This window comes from Myiozetetes cayanensis, unplaced genomic scaffold, assembly GCF_022539395.1.
Source record: "Myiozetetes cayanensis isolate MyiCay16 unplaced genomic scaffold, myiCay2020 scf3, whole genome shotgun sequence".
In the NCBI taxonomy this organism is placed as follows: domain Eukaryota; kingdom Metazoa; phylum Chordata; class Aves; order Passeriformes; family Tyrannidae; genus Myiozetetes; species Myiozetetes cayanensis.
The window spans coordinates 22,488,668-22,507,895 of record NW_026087521.1 but is presented as its reverse complement, the minus strand read 5'-3'; the positions used below and the strand labels follow the sequence as shown (position 1 = coordinate 22,507,895).

Genomic DNA, 19,228 nt, shown 5'->3' with positions numbered 1-19,228 from the left:
GGCACTACAGTATGAGAAAGATATTAAACTATTAGAGAGCATCCAAAGGAGATGGTGAAGGGCCTTGGGGGAAAGCTGTGTGAGGAGTGGCTGAGGTCACTTGGTCTGCTCATCCTGGAGAAGAGGAGACTGAGGGGAGACCTCATTGCAGTTGTCCTGAGCAGAAGAGGAGGAGTAGACACTGATCTCTTCTCTGTGGTGACCAGTGACAGGGTCTGAGGGAATGGCCTGAAGTTGTGTCAGGGGACATTTAGGTTGGATATTAGAATGAGATTCTTCACCCAGAGCGGGGGTTAGACGCTGGAACAGACTCCCCAGGGAAGTGGCCACAGCACCAAGCCTGGCAGAGTTCAAGAAGTGTTTGGACAATACACTCAGACACATGGTGTGACTCTTGGGGATGGTCCTGTGAAGGGCCAGGAATTGGATTCAATGATCCTTGTGATTCCCTTCCAACTCAGCATATTCTCTGATCTGTGCTATGTTTTATTAGGACTCCCACCTTATTCTGATATAAAGTCAGTATGTTCCTCTCCTCTCAGCAGTTTTATTTTCCCCAAAGTGGTCGCCAGTGCCTTTAAGTTTAAACTCTCCTTGCTTACTTAAAGAAGGGAGTTTTAGTACTCTGTTCATTTTGTCTGTTTGGGCCTGCACCCTTAATTGGAAGCATTTATAAGAAAACAGGCAGTGAGAGAGCTGCTTTTAAGTCTATATGGAAACTTTCTCTACATCCCCTATTCATAACTCTGCAATACTGGGCATGATATGTAAGACAGGCTTCCTCCTTAATACAATGGAAGAAGTGTCTAATGGCACTAAGACAAAGTGCCCCAATTATGTGCCCAAAGGGCATTCACAGAAGACACTCTGGATCCCACCTATTGAAGTTTTTCCCCATACCATAAAACCTTTATATAAATATTCATAAGAGAGAAGGAGACAGGCAGACACACTTCACAAGCTGCTAATTAATGCCTTTACCCAGGTTTTTATTGCTCTACACCTAGAGTGAGGACAAGATGTGTTTATCAAGGGCTTTGAGGATTTTGGGAGCCTGGGTTAGGAGTTCAGTGTTAAAATCTCTTTGTGGAACTAGTTCTTCATCACTGAAGAGCCCAAACCCCTTAGTTCTGCTGGGAGTTAAAATCTGAACCAGCAAAGAGTTTAAGTAGGTGTGTTCCCAATGTAGGAATGACTTTACAAGACACTTCAGGTGCATTGAAATCTAATTACAAGATTCAGGCATGCTTATGCCATTAACTCACTATACATTTTTAGATAAAATGTTTCTGTGATTCTGGTTGCTCTTAATTGATGGAACAACTCATTTCTTTATTAATTGGCTATAAAAATAATTCAATCTTGGTACATGCGTCATTACAAATAAATGAAAACAAATTTAATAGTTAGGTACATTTTAATTAACTTCTTCATGTTGCAGTGTTTAGTACAAATTTGCCTATGAATCACAGTGACATTCTCAGGCTTGCACATTTTCGTTTCAAAGATTTAATTTCTTACTATTAGAAATTCACAGTCAATTTGCAGTTGGCTACTGAGTGTTGACAGCTGACTGCCACCATGTATGAACTTTCAGTTGTATTGAACTAATCTGAGCCTAGGAGGACTGATGCAATAAGATTCTCAGTTCAAACTGTGTTAAACATTCAGTGTAGGACTGGAAGTAACAAGAGGTCAGAACCTCCATTTTGTGGTTCAGTGCACAAATTAAGGCTTTTTATGGAGTGCCACCACCACCTGAGACCTGGGAAAAGGCTTTTTACTGCCTTAGTGAAAGGTTGGATTATATGAGGAAATCATTATTGCAGTAAGGTGAAATTTCATGTTTGCAGTGATTGATTAAACCATGTATCTATCATCTGATGGGGTTATTATTTCCACATTTTGGGTCATACCTTGTTCCACTCAGTTTATGTCTGCTGACAGAATTCAACAGGGGTTAGAACTGAAAGAATATGAACTAACAAAACAATGTTATGGGGGTTTGTGTGAGTTTTCCTTGTTTTGCTTTGGTTTGGGTTTTTTGGTTTTTTTTTCTGAAATCACAAATCTGTGTCCTGTCTCCTATTACTGTTATGTAAAATGTACATAAAGTAGGCATTAGGAGGATGGGTAGATGAGGTTTGTATGCCTATATGATGGGTTTGTATTTTGTCTGCCTTCACATGGGCCTTATATGGCTTTCCAGTCAGATTTACCTTCCCTCTCCAAGATGAAGAGCATATTCATTGAATACAAAGAAGCAAGATACATGACTGTATAGATCATGCAAAATATCTGATCAAAAAGTCTCCGTCCCTACTTCCAGATATTATTAGTATTTGAATTCCAAAATTACCTGTCAAGTTTCAGTTTTGTGGGTGATTGGCTCAGGACTAGGATGAGATTCCCGTCCATGAGACAGAATTTGACATTAAAACTATATGAAATGGTAGATACAGTATAGATAACAAGCTGCAGAAGAGAATTAAAGTCAAGAAAGGCAATGTGAAGAAAATAGTCATGACCTTATTTTATTTGATACCCTTTTTTTTAATGAAATCTGCATAAGAAAAAAACAAAAACAAGTGTCAATAAACAATCACCTCCCAGGGCAATCAGCACACCGTATTGTTTTCAGCAGTCTGTGAAAGTAACAATATTGTTCTATAGAATAATATACCATATTTATATATGTTGATGAAGCAGGGGACCAGATATTGAGCATTTGATTTTTAAAACAAGAGTAAAACGTGCTGGTCAGCAAGTCCAGTGTGAGCTCTAAGTACCTGGATTGTGTGAAAATCCAGCTGTGGTGTGACAGTCTGCTTACAGGGCACAGCAGTTGGCAAAATATGGGGGAAAGCCCAGACTTACTGACTTACAAATTTTTAAAATCAACTTCAAAATAACTGACTGAAATGATGAAATGATATCCCACCGAAAGCAGAGGTCTTACTGATTAAACTTAGGACTTTGTGTCTTTGGTAGTTGTAAGATCTGGATAAGGATCATGGGAACCTCAACTCCAGCCAACAGCACCAGACCCCCAACAAACAGTAAGCCCCTTCCCACTGCCACTGTCTCTGAGCAAAGCTCAAAGACCTGGGAAAAATTCTGAGTGTATTAGAATTTATTTTTTATTGAACCTATGTGACACATACTTCTTTTTCCAATAATTTCTAGTTTTAGGTTGTGCCATAAAGGTTACATTCAATATACATTCCAAATACCTAGTGGTGAAATCTCTGTTAGTATTAAATTGTACTTAGAGTCAACAGGTATGATTAGGCCTATTCAACAGTTTCCAAAAGCTTTTGTCATTTTATACAGCAGGAGTCAGACTGAAAAGTGACACTTAGGCAGAAGTCAGGTGCCCAAGTCCAAAGTTACCCAAGTCCTGAAAATGCTGTGAAATAGTTGCCTGACTTCAAAGATACCTTAGTTCTTCACTGAAAGTCCCTTGAATGCTTAAAATTCTGCTTTAGAGTTTGCTGAGAATTTCTTGGTCTGGATATCATGAAGCAGCCTGAAGCCTGTTTCATGTCTAAGAAATGTTTCTAATTTAAAAAATTAATGATCTTTCAGGCACCCTTTTAAAATTAAACGTTGTCAGAACAGGTTAAAATACATGTAAGGTATTTCTGACACTAATTCTCCTTTTCACTACATCCTGCTAATTTGAAAACTCTATGAACATCAGGAGACAGGTTCACTTTTTTCTCTTCCTGGGGAGATGTGTGCCTTCGGGGCAGTTGCTCCTTGAGAGCACCCAAAAGGCAAATACAAGCCATCTACAGGGGCAGGAGGGAAGGTACTGCCATGTGCTCGTGGTAAAGGGACCCTGAGTGGAGTGGGAAAAAAATGTAAGTGGCCATGTGACTCTCTAGTCCCACAGTCAGATGATCTGTAGGATAGAAGGTAGCATAGATATTGGCTCCTCACCTCAGTGTATTGTGAAATACTGTATCATGAATTAATTTTTAAGTAATTACATTGTTCTGATTATTTTCTCTGTGATCTCCCTTATGGCACTATATTAATAATTCTGCTGTTCTGTTAAAAAAAAATCAAAAAGCAACACAAAAGGATAAATTTAGTGTGTTTGGATTGAATTTGGTTTGTGTTTCTAGTGTGCCAGTGCCATTTTTCTGTGCAGTCATGAGCCACTGTTTTCTTTTCCAAATGATATGTTTATGTGATGAGTTGCAATAAAGAAGTGGCTAAAGGAAAAGAGTAAACATGAGATTTAAAACATGATGTAATCATAAAAAATTGCAATATATGTGTGTATATATATATATATTTATACCCTTTTTTTGACAAATCCTTATAGATATTTATCTGGACAAACTGATGCATATATATAATATAATTGTTGGTATTCATCAAAAAAATACCAGGTTCTAGATTTGTTTACAAGTTTTTAGTTGTATTGTTTGTATTATGTTCATATATTTTGTATGAAGCAGAGGCAGATATTTTTATAGATATGCAGTTGTTACTGAGTGTTCATGATGAGCTTTGGAATTTTTCAGTCTTGATGTTGTGAGTATAGTTTCCTCAAGGGAGTAGAATGATGTCGGTATGGTTCTACAAAAGGTATGTGGCATAAACCCTAGATTTATTTGAATACTTATAAGAAAATCGTCCAGGGCAATCTCTCCCTTTCCCTTTGTTATTGAAAAATAATTTCATTGAGACATTTCAAGTAAATACCGCCCTGAAGCCAAAGAAGATACTGTTATTTAAAGAGCCACCTTTCAGGAAACTTACAGTAACATGACTGGAGGAGTAGGGGTTGAGTAGAATTTGCAATTCCAACATCAAATAAACTGGAAAGGAAAATATTTCATAATTAAAGACTTCCACTTTTGAAGAGTATATTTCTCTTAATACCCCTCTGCCAATACCCTCACAGGATCCAGTATAAGGTTGTTCATTAGGGCCTACAAGATTATTTAAATTATTTAAATATTTTTCAAAAGGGAAAGTTGCTGACAACTTGACTTCACAGTCCCTATTGTGCTAAAAAAGCATTTATTTCAGTAAATGCTCCTTTGAGATGACTTACATAAGGTCTATTCTCAAGAGTTTTAGATAGATATTACTAAAGCTGTAGAGCTTTACTGGTCTGTAGCTTTTAATATTAACAGGCAGAAAAGCATTGAAGAAGCATAGTAAAATTCTGTTAAAAGACTTTCCAAAAGCCAGTTAAATGTGAACTTTTCCTACTACTTTGCCTGTAGTCAGAGTGAAGGTGGCAGCAGGTAACTTAGGAACATTGAATCATACCCTGTAGTATCCTTCCCAGTTTCCACCTGGCATCTCAGGCATTTAAAATTCCAGAGGGGCAGAAACTAGCTCGGTCAAACTGGAGTCCTTGTTACATTTGCATATACAAATGCACTAGAAAACTGGGAATAAATGTGATTTATAAACCTTAGCTGATGCTATGGGGATTACACTTTTAATTCATGGCATTATTCACTGTAGAGTTGTGATAGGTGAAGTAAGCAGAGTGCCTATTAATACTCTGGTGCTTAGTAATAACTATTTTTAAATTAAAACAATCAATCATTTTCTTTTTTCTTTTTTTTTTTAAAGATTTCAACACAATTTGTGTTAGTGAATACACACAACAACTGCCAGATTGTAAGAAGAGGGTTTTTTGGCTTTATATGTAGTGCAGGAAAAGTCTCACTTGTCTATCTGTATTGGAAAGAGCAGCCTTCACTTAAGTATAATGAAGGGAACTAACTCTCTTTATATACACTTGAACATGTACCATAGTCTGAAATAAGGCTACACAGAAGAAACTGTGGGAAAAACAAAAAAAGGGTTTTTTAAATTTCCCGAAGAGTGTGAGAGTTCTCAGACACATCTGGACAAAAGATTTAGATACTTTGACTTTCAGGGAGAAAGAATATATGAAATTGTAGCAGTGGGTTATTAAAGCATTTTTGTGTTTTTAAAGAATTTTACAGATGGCATTACAAAATTAAATAAACTTGTGAAAGAGAGACCTTACTCAGGCAAATGTGGATCATTCTGTTAAAGGAATTTATAGATAGCTACTGTCTGTTAAAACTTTAAGGCTGCTAGCAGGTTATGCTCTGAATCTTTTCTTTTCCTCCATCAGTATAAAACAAGAGTTATTTCAGTTGAGGCAATGAAGCTGCACCATCATAAGATCCATGAAAGGTATAGAAGTGGATCCTGTGACCTTCCTGTCAATGGAAGAGGCTAAAATAAGGACATTGCAATTGTTGCAGAAGCAATCCATTTATCATCAGAGGTGATTTTGCACAGTTTTAACTCTGCTTAAGGTTCTCAGAAGCAGAACCTGTAAAATGAAACTCTCCCTGATCTATTTAGTTGTATTCTTTTCATATTTGAAAAGCACCAAGCATCCCTTTTTTAAATCCCATGTAACTTCCTTTTTTGAATTTATTATTACGCCATTTTAAAAGTTTGTCTTCCTCTCTTTGACTTCCTTGCAGCAACTGTGTCTGGTGTCCTACTTCTTAGCCACTAGCCATGTGCAGATTTTCTTTCAGGTACTTTGTATAAGCATTGCTATTATCATGCCCTTTCAGTTTGTTCTAAATTTCTAATTCTTCTCCAGTGAAGAGGTGTGTATCTTAAACTACAAAAAAGCCACCTGCCTGATAACCTGTCCCTGACAAGAACCAATTACAACTGCCTACAAGAGTGCATTAAAATAGAGCAAATATATAACAAGAATTTCACTGTATAATCCTTCTAATTTCATCAGTGGACTTAGTGTGCCAAAAGTGGTGTCACTGTGTTTAAGAGATATTTGTGGATTTCTCCTTCACAGATTTTTAAATCATTTCCAAACTAGTGTAAGCTTCTAATATCCCTCGCTTTCTCTTTCTGCAGTCAGTGTATATAGCAGAGATCTCTTAAGACCCAGTTTGTTTAAAACAAGAGCTTCTGTATTTCTCAAAAATTACCACGTTTCTCAGTGACTTCTCACTTCCTTGCTGGTGTCCCGAGAGTTCCTGTACACTTGTGGCCTAAGAACCATGAGTTGAATCTTGTCCATGTAAATTGGAATTCCCATCAGTTTTAATACCAACACAGCCCTTATCTCCATGACTGTATGCCAATTATCCATTTACAGCTTTAGAATCTGTCCTCTTTGCTCTCAATTTAGATTTTAGGACAGGAGGAAAATACTGAATGACATCTGACTTCCCAGGACCAAATAGTGTTTGCAGTCTCAATGTGTAGTTAATAGTGCCTACCCATACTGTACACATAGAACATCCGTGCCCTGTTTGTAGATCCCACAAACACTGACGCTACTTAATGTGTCCCAGTTCCCATAAGTCATTCTGATGTCACAATCTCATACGTGACACTACACTGAAGGTGCAACTCACAAGTTCAGGCTGAGTGGAGGTAAAACCATAAGGATGTTATCTCTTTCCTCTTGAGCCTGGCAGCTGGTATGTCTTGGCACTGCTGTGGCACAAAGGACATAAAGAACAAAACAGAATTCAGAGGTTTAAGGTCCCGTTTCCCCTTTTCTGACTCATTTTCCTGGCACAGAGTATCAAATCAAGAGGATCACCCTCACAGACAATTCTTTCTGTTAATCATTAAAGCTATTAATTTTTCACCTTTAATTACGCACAACTACGCGTTGAGGATCAGAATGTTTCATTCACAGTGGTAAATCAAAAGCAACTCAACCAAGGCCAGTAAGTGCAAAAGGAATATCAGACTCGTGTCAGAAGGAAGAAAACCTGGGTATTTATACTTTTCAAACAGGAATATATCTACAAGATCTTATTACTCCTAGTACTATGCTTTAACTAGAGATCACCTTCTCTCTTTGTGACTGCACATGTGACAGGTTCAGTCACAAGTCAGTGGGTCCTGCTACCTGTCATGAGCAGGGGAGGGTTTGTCACATTATTCCTGACTTTGTGGGCCTCGGGCACTGGGGTGCACAGTCTTTAGGCAGAATATAAAAGGAAACAAATCTCACAGCCTCAGATAGAAAAGCTTGGCTTTGAATGAGGGTAGAAAAAGGCCGGGAAAGCACTGAATGATATCTTGCATATCTCTTTAACAGGCACAGAAAAATAACTGTAAAACTGTTTAAAACGTGATAATGATACCCAGCTGCCCTATTCTATAAATAAATCAACAATCTATGGAAACGTGTTCCACAGCTTCCTGGAAGCAAAAGAGAACTTTAAGGATTTTTTGCTTTATAAAGCAGCACCTTATCCAATATAACTCAAACTATTTTGGACACTGGCAGGAGATGTTAGTCAGTATGACAGGAGTCATGCAGATTCTCAAGCATATGCAGCTTAATAAGTATCACAGATATACATGTAAAACCACAAATTTGGCATCAGTTTTGCCTTCTTTTTTTCGTGAATATGTTCTTACTATTACTGTCTTCATTTAAATTAAATGCAAGGAATTTAAATGCAATATTTAAGCAGAAGTACCTGCCACCAGCAAAATTTGTTAATATGTCGATTTTTTAACTTTAGCTAAAATAAAATTTAAAAATGAAATAGAATAATTTTCTTTCAGCTAGTCTCTACAACTGGTTAACACTGACAGTTTACACAGCAATAGAACACATGGTTGTGTTTCTCAGGGCAGTTAACACAAGCAGCTCAAGGGAACAATTACTGAATGGCTCATCCTCACATAATCACACAGAACTTTCCTCTGCTACCTCTGCTACTAGCTTTGTGCTAGTTATGAATCTTCAGTCCATTCCCAGATGAAATTTACTTTTCTTCCCTTATTTTATTACGTATTAATAAAGAGACAAGACCAGAACCACTGATAGTCCCTGCAGACACAAGAAGGTTCATGCTATGAGTGTGCTGTGAAGGGACTGTGGGCATATGATGAACAACAGAGGAAAGAAGGTGTATGAGCTCCTGACACCTCCTGGAATTTTTAAACACTTTCCATAAGATTTACTGGGTCTAAAAGTGTGTAATGCACTAAAAAGTGAACCTTTCCCTTTTTTTTCTTGTTTATTGAAACTATCACTCTTTGTCCATCAGAACTTGTAGAATTAAAAAAGTGGTGGGAACTTCTCACTCTCAGCCTCTGCTTAGTTTGCATGTGAATGCTCAATTGATGGTGGAAAGTAACAAGTAGGGCAGTGGATTAAGAAGGAAATTGGAGACATCAACACCTGTGAATCACAACTTACACAGCTTTCTTTTCCGTAATTAATTGAAGAAACAGGCATAATGCACATTGACTTGGAAATGTGGGCCAAAGACAATGTTGGGGAATGTAAATCCCTTTTCAGTGCCAGTACTTATATGTGAAGTTTGATCTTAGTGATGAGTGAATGTCTGGAATTGTTGCAAGGGCTACTTTTTTTGGTGAGGAGGGAGAATGAGAAGAAAAAGATTTAAGGACAAGTGCAGGGAGGAGGCAGAAGTCTGATGAAGTTAATAAAACATGGACTTCAGATAGGTAGCAGAAAGTCATTGAAAGACACATAAACGTGAAACCTTGCAAATAGCAATTATGATTTAACATCCTGTAGTAAGGACTACATACTTTTCTGCATTAAGGAAAAAGAAATGCATGTTATGAAACTGTTTCGTTAAATTATTTATTCCAGAATGAAAGGAGAACTCTATGGCACTTTCTCAAGGAAGCAATCCATATGTGTGCTCAACATGCTTATATGCAACTATTTCTTAAATAAGTTGTATTGTACTACTCTAGAACAGTAATAAAGCTAGTTAACATTATGACTCTTGCAGTGACAGTGTCAAAAAAACCTATATCTGCAATTTGCATATATTAATAATTATTAGGGAGCATGGTTGCCTATTTGTTTATATCACCAGTGTTGCTAGAATTGTCCTGGCATAAAAAGAATAATGATGAAGGTTACTCAGTAGTCAGAGTAAGTTGATGAGTATTTATACAGTTATATTTTTTTTCTCTAGAAAAATGTAACATGATTTAAAAGTATCTAGTATTCTCTCCAGAAAGTTTATGGAGATACAAGTAATTTCACATACTTGACCTACAGTAATGCCGATGATAATGCACAGTGAAATGATATTTTAGAACATTTCATTCATTATCTTTAAATGGTATCAGTACAAAGGTGGAGAAAATATGTAAAGTCGTTACCACACTGAAGCAAACGTTTAACTCTCATTGACTTTCTAGTTATCTAGAATAGTTCTTTCTAAAGGACAAAGGACATCCAAAAAGATAGTTTCTTCATGGGGGAGTTGTATTAATTTTAAAAGGGGAAGAATGAAAGAATGGTTGTGATGAGATAGGAAGGAAGGAGGAAAGGAGGGAAAGGAAGGAGGGAAGGAAGGAAGGAAAGGGAAGAAGGACTGAAAAGCACTTCTGTTTGCTTTCATAATGTCCTTAATATGCTACAATATTGGTGGCGTTTATATTCTGTTTAACCAGTACTTAGCATTTGGGATAAGGAGCATTTGAGATAAGGACAAAGTAAATTATTCATCAGTAATTAAAACAGTGATTATCTTGTCGGAAGGGGCATATCATCAACACTTCAAGTTCCTGTTAGACTTCTGGTTTTAATATTGTAAATTCATTACTATTTTGCAGATTTGGTGTATGGATACTACAGACAACAACGTAAATTAATTGAAGAGATTGATTGGTCATATACAGGTAAGCAAAACTGTCTATGAACTTATTTCTCTTTGATATTTTCATGTTATAACTGTAAGAGCCTCGTGTGCCTGTGTACCACTTACCATGTGCCTAAACAATTGCTAAAGTAAAAATGTAGAAAATGGAATCTGAAAAAATGCAGGAACTTTACAATAGGAGAGTATTTTCATGTCTTACATCTATTACTTTTGGAAAGAGAAAGTCCTCATCCTTAAAACCTTAACCTGAGACCTGACTTATTTGATGAAGACTGGGCCAATAAATTGTTAGGTCTGAGTATTACTGTTCTAGTAAGTCTGAAAAGGAGACAAAGGGAGACAAAACAAGGTACTGCACATTATATAGGAAAGAAAACTATCCATATACTGCATATGAACTTCTGCACTTAGCTTCTGAGCACTTGAGCATACTTTCCAGGTCCCACCCTGACTCTCCTAAAAACTAAGTTATTTTGGCTCTCTTGTTTGCATTAAGTAATAAAGATATACCCTGAAATTCTGCGTGACCATTGCCTCATCAAAGAAGGACTATGCAAAATTCACAATTGGTCTCTTAGGTTCTTATGTATGTCAAGCACTTTCAGTAATACTGAAAAGGTAATTTTGTCCTAAGTGATAGGTATCTTTTACCCAACGTATGGGAAGCGGCTTGCTGAGGATGTGCATAGACTCTTACATTTTAAATTATTTAAAGTCCTGTTTCAAAAATACCAATCTATGAAAAATAAGGACTGTCAAATATCAGTTCTTTCATAAATTTGATTCAAAATGTGTTTTCTGTTAAAGAAAATTACACCATTCTTTTTATTTCTCTGTCTCATTTTCAAGACAGTTTTTATCTTCCAGTGTAAAACATATCTAACAAGTTTTAAGCCTAGAGGGAATTGAAACAGGTTAGTCATAAACCCTTCAAAATGAGATTTATAATGAAAACTCACACAGATTGTACAGCAAAATTCAAGCATAAGATCAGTCAATACAGTATTTCATGTTCAAAATTGATCCATTTTTTAATATTGCAGTTTGAGGAGTGCAGGGATTCCAGGATTCCAGGTCACCAGAGGGGAATCTTTGAAGAATAGCAAATGAGGTTTGTTTAGGATATCGGAGGATAGAGCTCTTCCCTTGGTTGCACAGAATACTGTGCAACTGCTGCAGTAGCTGCAGGTCACCCTCAATGGATATTTTGTATGGAAAAATAGCACAGACTCTGCAAGCCAGAAGATCCAGACCTGTTGTTTCTCTTCCTTAACGTGTGAGATACCTGCGTGTAGTCATCTCAATGCATATACTTTGCCCTAGTGACTCCACTGTTGGCAAAGCCTTTCTCCCCATCCAGACCTCTACATGAGCCCTGCTTAGCACTGTGAGCCTTGCCTACCATCCTGCTGCTCCTGCAGCCTCCTGCCCAAGACACATCCTGCCCCGCTCCTGCTGCCTCACCAGGCGCCCTTCTGCACAGGCTTTGTGTGCCCCCAGCATTCTTAACAGAGCTGACTCCATGTGTGGTCAAAAAAGGATTTTTCAAAGCTTTTGGAGAAGGCTGAATACAAATTAGGTACTCAAGAATCTAAAGCTAGCAACAGTATTGAGAGCTGTGTAGTATGTGATGCTTTCCTAAAAAACAGGTAATCAGTTCATTGCATAAGGGGAATACCCAGATTCAACTTTCACTTATAAAGAGACAGTCTTCCTGAATATGAGGAAAAAGTACAGATTTTAACATTGTTTTTTTGGAGGCACAGAAATCTAGAGACTGAAGCATATTGGTTTTGATCTCATTCATTTATAATTACTTATTTATTTTATTCCTGCAGCAAGTGATATGTATAACCACTATACCTAGCTCAGACTTATGGTTTTGAGGTGTAGACCAACATGCACATTTCTGAATGGATGTACTATGTTTTGTCAGTACAGCTCTTCCTCAGACACCAGTTCTATTCTTCTGGCCTATAATCTGCTCACTGAAAGACCTAAAAATTAGTCTCAGTGTGCCAATGAAGTCTTATAAGTGGGCCGTGGGAATCCTGCAACCATAGTTAGTCCACCATGGGTAAGAAAAATCCAACTGGCTTGGTACATTAACCTGAGTTTGGGCAGATGTTATTCTCTATATCAAATAAAAATTTCAGATATGTTAGCCACAATGGGTCAATACGCTCCTTTACTGGGATGGTGCTGTGAGATGAAAGTAAAATGGAACTAGAGAATCTGACCTGATAAAATTATCCAATTTCTGAAGGTGAAGTTTCATAATAAAGCAATTTCACATACTGGAAATTAATGTGAGCCATCATCAGATTTTGACTTTTGGGTAAAAGTATAATGAAGTCATAAATGTTACTGAAAACATTTTGTAGTACTTTCAAGGGCTCTGCTTTAAGCCATCGACAAAATCTGCATTTGCAAACATTAATTTAATATCTTGTGTTTTGACTTTTCATGTATTTACATAAACAAATACAGTGTTAAAGAACTGAAATATGCAAGTACTTGTTACAGATGCATCCAATTTTTTCAGGATTAACTGGATCCTGAAGTTCATCTATTCCTAAAAATTACTTAACATTTCATTCTGTTTTTCATTAAAACGGTCATAGAAATGAAAATAATTATATCATAAATATTTTCAACTGGTGTCATATGCTAAAGGGGAAACCAACCATTTTTGGTGTAGAAAAAACAAGTCTACTGCAAAAGTTCAATTTCCTTAAATCAGTCACATACTAATTGATTAGCAAAGATAATTTAGACAATATTGAACTGCTCCACTAAGTTTAGTCATTCACATGTTATTTCAAAGCATAAAGGAAGTAATATGAACTTCAGTTATTTTCTCTCAGTGAGGTGAAAGATTAATTTTTATTGATGCTTTGTCCATCTGCATTGTTTTTGGCAGAAGGAATGATATAATGCTGGTTTCCGTTTTGATTTTTTTTTAGTGTGGCTGGTTGATAATAGTCCATGAAAAGTCCAAGTCTGAAAGGTCACACATAGAACTGGCAAGTGAAGCCACAAAGATGTTTCTCCCGGTGAAATTTCTTTCTGTTGAGTTTTACTCTTGGGATTTTAATTCTTGTTCACAACAAAGAAGTTACGTAGTTTAGGGGAAAAAAAACCATGGCTGAATTTTGTTAAAAGCAAGAGACTCTAAACAGTCTTCTGGGAATTACAAAAGCTGATTTTGAACATTTTTAAAAGCTGAGTGTACTCTGTAAATGAGTGGCAGTCAGATCAGTGTTCTTTGTCTCACCATTCAGGAGTGTTATGTTCAGCCTGTGCTGCCATTTATTATGTGATACACTGTTACACAATTACCTTATAAGTACTTGCAAGTATGATCTTGAGGAAAGGGTGATTTTAGTATAAACTGTTAGGTCTCTAGGTATTTGAGATTAGCTCAGGTTAAAACTTCATGCTGATAATATAAAGGTCATGGGGTCAATCCCCCCTATGAATCATTCACTTAAGGGCTGGACTTGATGATCCTTATCGGTCCCTTCTAACTCAGAATACTCTGTGATTCTGATTTTTGTTGTTTACAAGCAGAATATGAATCATATTTCTTTTTCCCCTGAGGAGAAATATCATTAATCACATAATCACAGTACAATTTAGGTTTAAAGAGGGCCCTGGAGATCAGGTGGTCCCAACACCAGCTCAAAGCAGAGTGAACTTCAAAGCTGAAGCAGGTTGCTCAGACCTTGTCTAGCAGAGTATTGAAGATCTCCAAAGAAGGAGATGGTGCAGTCTGGGCAGTGTGTTCCAGAAATGTTTTGAAAGCATTTTTTCATTTACCCAACTGCTATACGTTTTATTGCAACTTGTCACCATTGCCTCTTGCCCTTTTCTTGTGCACTACTCTGTAGACTGCCTTTACAGAGCAGTAGACTTCATCTAACCTCCCCCTCTCAGCTTCAGCTTCAGCAAACTCAGGTACCTCAGCCTCTCCTCGTACATTATGTATTCCAACCCCCAGATCATCTTAGGGGCCCTTAGTTTGTAAATATCCATCTTATACTGGGTTGGGGAGGAAATCAAGGCTGAACTCTTCATTCTTGATGTCGCCTTGCTGGTGTGCAATAGAGGAAACAGTCACTTCCTTTGTCCTGTTGGCTCGACTTTTGCTAAGGTAGCCCAGCACAGTGTTTGTCTTCATGGCTGCAAATACTCACTGCTGATGCTGACTCACACACAACTTGTTGTCCATCAGGATTATTAATTATGACATTTCCAAATAATTTTTAATATCTGATGTACCTCAGTAGTAGTCTACAGTGATGATGCTCTTCTGGCACTTGCACCAATATTTCTTTCAATAACAATGGCTAAATGTAATGATTTCTTTCATGGTTTTGCTCCCATGTTGAACATTGAACTAATATTATTAAAACGGAAATTGCTACCTTTTTGTGTCTGATTCAACATCCCACTCGAGATAACCCCTAGTTTATCATTCCCCATTACTATTGCTACACAGCCAAAACTTCAGTTGTCATTTGAAAAGCTGTGTTTGCCACCCTGAGTCCCGGAAATTTGCAGTTATTGCTTCAAATGATCATGCCTGTAGCTTGGTTCAGAAATTAAAATTAAAATGGCCTTGTTGTCAGAGGTAGTGAGAAAAGATAATTCTCTTTCTTACTCAAACAAGATCTAATGTTTTAATTTCAAATGTTCTATAATATTTCAATACTGAGGAGATTGTATTTCAAAGTCACTGCTCATAAAGTTTATGGGATATTATGTTTTTGCTTATATCCATAATAACATACAGGTGTATTTTGCTTTTCACTCAACCCTAAAAAGTGATTAAGGATCCGCAGTATCTCAGCTGTGGCTCAAGAGAATGATTTCAACATTGGTAGCTAATTCTGCTTATTCTGTTAAACATCTGTTGCATCTGCTACCCCCCAGTTTGATACAAGTAAACTGGATAGTTTGAGGCTTTCCCCTCAATGTCACTCTGTCTCCCTGTTCATCAGCCATCTGCTGGAAAGATGGACAAGGTCGGGCATGCAGGTGCTGTTCCCTGCCCTGCAGCTACGGTGAAGGAGAAGCTGTGCTGAGGAGTGTTTGTGTGAGCGTGGGCATGGTGCACGCTCCCTGTGAGACAGACCCAGGAGCAAGGCAAAGGGAGTCAGGAGGTAAATGCAGGGGTCTGGGTCCTTGCCATCACTGCCCAGGATGCAGTATGAGAGATGAGACATTTTGTGAGCCAAATACTGGCAGTTGGATTGTGTAGGAAAGTGGGAGGCACCAGCAGGAGCCTGCTGAAGGTGGAGCCCGGGAACTGCCTTCTGACTGCTTTAATGGACAGTTCTACCAGACTTAAATGTGTCCATGAAAGCCCTGGCCAAAAGCTCATGAAACCTCCTGTCTTCATTGGCTTGGTAAAATTGTGTTCTGGTAAGATGATGCATACCATATTAAGTTGAATTTTTTTGCTTGATAAGTAACTACCATGACAGTATCAGCATAACTTTTTGAGAAGATCTGGTCTTTTTATCAATTCCTATGAAATAAATCACCTTGTTTTATATTCACCAGGTATAATCATGTCTGATGTATCAGTTGTGGTTAATAAAGAAAAAAGCCTGTACTCTTAGGCTCTATAAGTTCTTTCATTAAAGGCTATGGGATAAGAAGTGAAAATAAAAAACATTCTTTTATTAACTGGTAAAAATAGCTCTGCAGAGGGTCTTTTATTTTTTAGTAGACCTTATACTTCAGAGGCTGTCATACCGCTTCTTGCATGATAGCTCATGACATGTATTTACGTACCCCAGATCACACAGTCAGTCATGGTTTAATGTTTTGTCACGGGCTCACTAATTAAAAAGTCTATTACATTATTACGGTTTTTTGGAAGGCTGATGATTCAGCAACAGAAATTACATCGTTATGTATCTGTTCACATCAGAGAGACAAGGTGTCCTCAAGTGAGAAGCTACGTGCTGGCATTTCTGGCCATAGAGAAATTCTTTCTAAAATATCTCAGTGTAGTGAATCAACAACACAAAGCATGTTACTCAACACAAATAAGATATCTATTGAGTATATTTGTGGATTTTGAATTCATATACTGTGATATGTTTCAAAAGAGTCTGTTTCCAACAAACTTTCTTTTCAATGAGGAAAGCTGATCTTTGAGCTGTAGAAAACTGTTAACAGCAAAGTGCAATTTGTTTAGCTTTTATTCACTCAATATTTGCAGGATAAGCTGAGTGGAAATCCATTTCAAGAGATTTGAGGAGAGGAGGTAAGAGAATTGGACCTCAAATTCATGGAATTTTCAAAGTTGGATGCTTTTAGGACCACGTGTTGGTATTCATATTTGGCTCATCACTTCTGAGTTGCAGCATTTTTTCTTTCAATTAATAATTAAGTGATCTGTTTACCAAAGTTTTGTGATAAGGAACTGGGATAAGACCTCTGACTTTCCCCATTTCACTCCTTTAATGCTATAAACAAAGTAAACCGCTGGGTCATTTTCAGAAAGTGCATAGCATCTCTTTCTGAGCATCATCTAGATTATTCAAATGAAGGAAGATTCTGTTTCTGAAATACAGAAGTCAAAGTGTGAGGTATCTGCGTAGTGTAAGACTGCTGTTATGACAAGGTCTGTCCAGAGGTCAGAAAGATGTAAAAAGCATTAAGTAAATGCATTTGGAAATTAAAAGCTTTTTTAGGAGTGCTGTCTTCAGGAATAAACCAAAATAAAATGAAAAAAGCAGATTGTGAATATCTCACAGTAGACTGAAGCCTCTGGTCAAGCCTCTTTGCCCTTCAAAACAATTGTAAAAGTGTCCTCATGTGCATACTACTGAATGATTTCTCATTTACAAGTGCACTCAATCTGTGCTACAGTAGGAAGGTTATGTTCTTGAGAACTACTGCTTACCAAATGCACAGATGGTTACTTTGAGATCATCATCCCTCCGTATCAAGATGATTTATGGATTTGTGAGGTTTAGAGCCCAGCAAATAATTTTCCCATTGCTTATGTTTACAAAAGGCCTTATTTAATCACCTGTTACATCCTGGTTTTTTAGGACTTTCTTACCAACATTTTTACTCACAGGCTATTCTGATGTATTTATAACAGGTTTTGATTTTTTCCTAATGAATTCAAACCCCACTCATTTCAGTATGCACAGTTTGATAATACCTAATAACTAATTCAGTGCAGGAATAGAATATGAAGCCATTCCCAATCTTGCTGTATCTCAGTAATTCAATAGAAATCAAACCCTTCTAGATAGATTTTCCAAGTTATGTTCTTTAACCCAATAAGCATTAAAGCAGTCCTCCAAAGGGCGTGGTTAGACAAGGTTGTGAGAGGAGGAAAATGAAGAGTACAAGGAAGGATCCTGAGGACGAGGGGTCAGTAGAGTGTGGCCTCTCTGTTGACAGCAGAAAGCTGTCATTTAGGCTCAGGTGTCCTTGAGCACTGAAACAGGTTCCCAAAGGAAGTGGTCACAGCACCAAGCCTGTCTGAGTTCAAGAAGCCATTTGGACAATACTCTGGGGAACATGGTGTCACTCTTGGGGTCTCCTGCACAGGGCCAGGAGTTTGCCTAAATGATCCTGATGGGTCCCTTTCAACTCAGCATATTCTATGATTCTATCAAGCCATGGGCTCTGCAAGCTCAGGGAGCGATGTGAGCTTAGCATTTTGCAAGTACACTTGACTTAGTTGAGGAGAGCACAGGAGGGGCAGCATCTACTATTTCAGTTTCTAAATTTTGGATACTAAGTTACTGCAAATTACTGTAAATTAACTTAACCCATGTTTTTGTGCTGTACAGTGGAATTTCATATTCAAATGTTACAATATGACTTTTTTCCCCCAAGTAGTAACTTGTCCAAAATTTTTCAATTTGAGAAACTAGGAAAACCCATCAGAATTTCTACTTTGAAAGAATCAGCATTTGCCACTAGATGTATCAATTGAACTGTTCCCTCAATTATGTGATTGCCAGAATCAAAGAATTTCAGGTCTGAGCACCTCTTTCATCTGTGAAAGGTGCACAAAGTCCTTTTTGTCAGAAGCCAAGTCAGGGTATCACTCTGCATACATATTTAGCTAGTTCTTGCTATGCTTCAACAGCTTTGCTTGCAACAAAATCCATATAGAAGCTGTAGCAGCCTCTTTCTGCTCTCTTCCAAGAGCTCTCTATATAAGAGAGTAAACTGTGGCTTGATCTGACATTGCCTGGCATTGATCCTATTTTAGGAGCCACAGAAAACAATTAACTGTCTTTTATCCTTTATTATAGATGCTGCATTTGAGAGTTAAGCTGTTTTTCCTCTGTCAGGGACTCTTGTCGTGCACTTTAACTGATAAAAACTGTTAACCAGAGAAGTTTTTAAAAGGCAGTTAAGAAAATTAAGATGGTAAAAATGTAAAAGCAAAGAGAAGGACAATGTGCTAGAAAAGAGAAAGAATCATTCACATATAAGGGCTTGGAAATTTGTTTCCCACCTTCTGGTATTTCCCTAGCTATGTAAGGAGCCTATTCAGGGCT

The 19,228-nt window shown here is 37.5% G+C and overlaps 1 protein-coding gene across 5 annotated transcripts in view; it reads left to right on the top strand.

Moving 5' to 3' along the window:
* Positions 1-19,228, top strand: part of PTPRZ1 (protein tyrosine phosphatase receptor type Z1) — a 134,473-nt gene that overhangs the window by 29,001 nt on the left and 86,244 nt on the right. For all 5 annotated transcript variants that reach the window (XM_050324906.1, XM_050324907.1, XM_050324905.1 and 2 more), the window contains exon 2: positions 10,630-10,695. In XM_050324906.1, the coding sequence (XP_050180863.1) occupies positions 10,630-10,695 (66 nt within the window). The remainder of the gene's footprint in view (positions 1-10,629; positions 10,696-19,228) is intronic.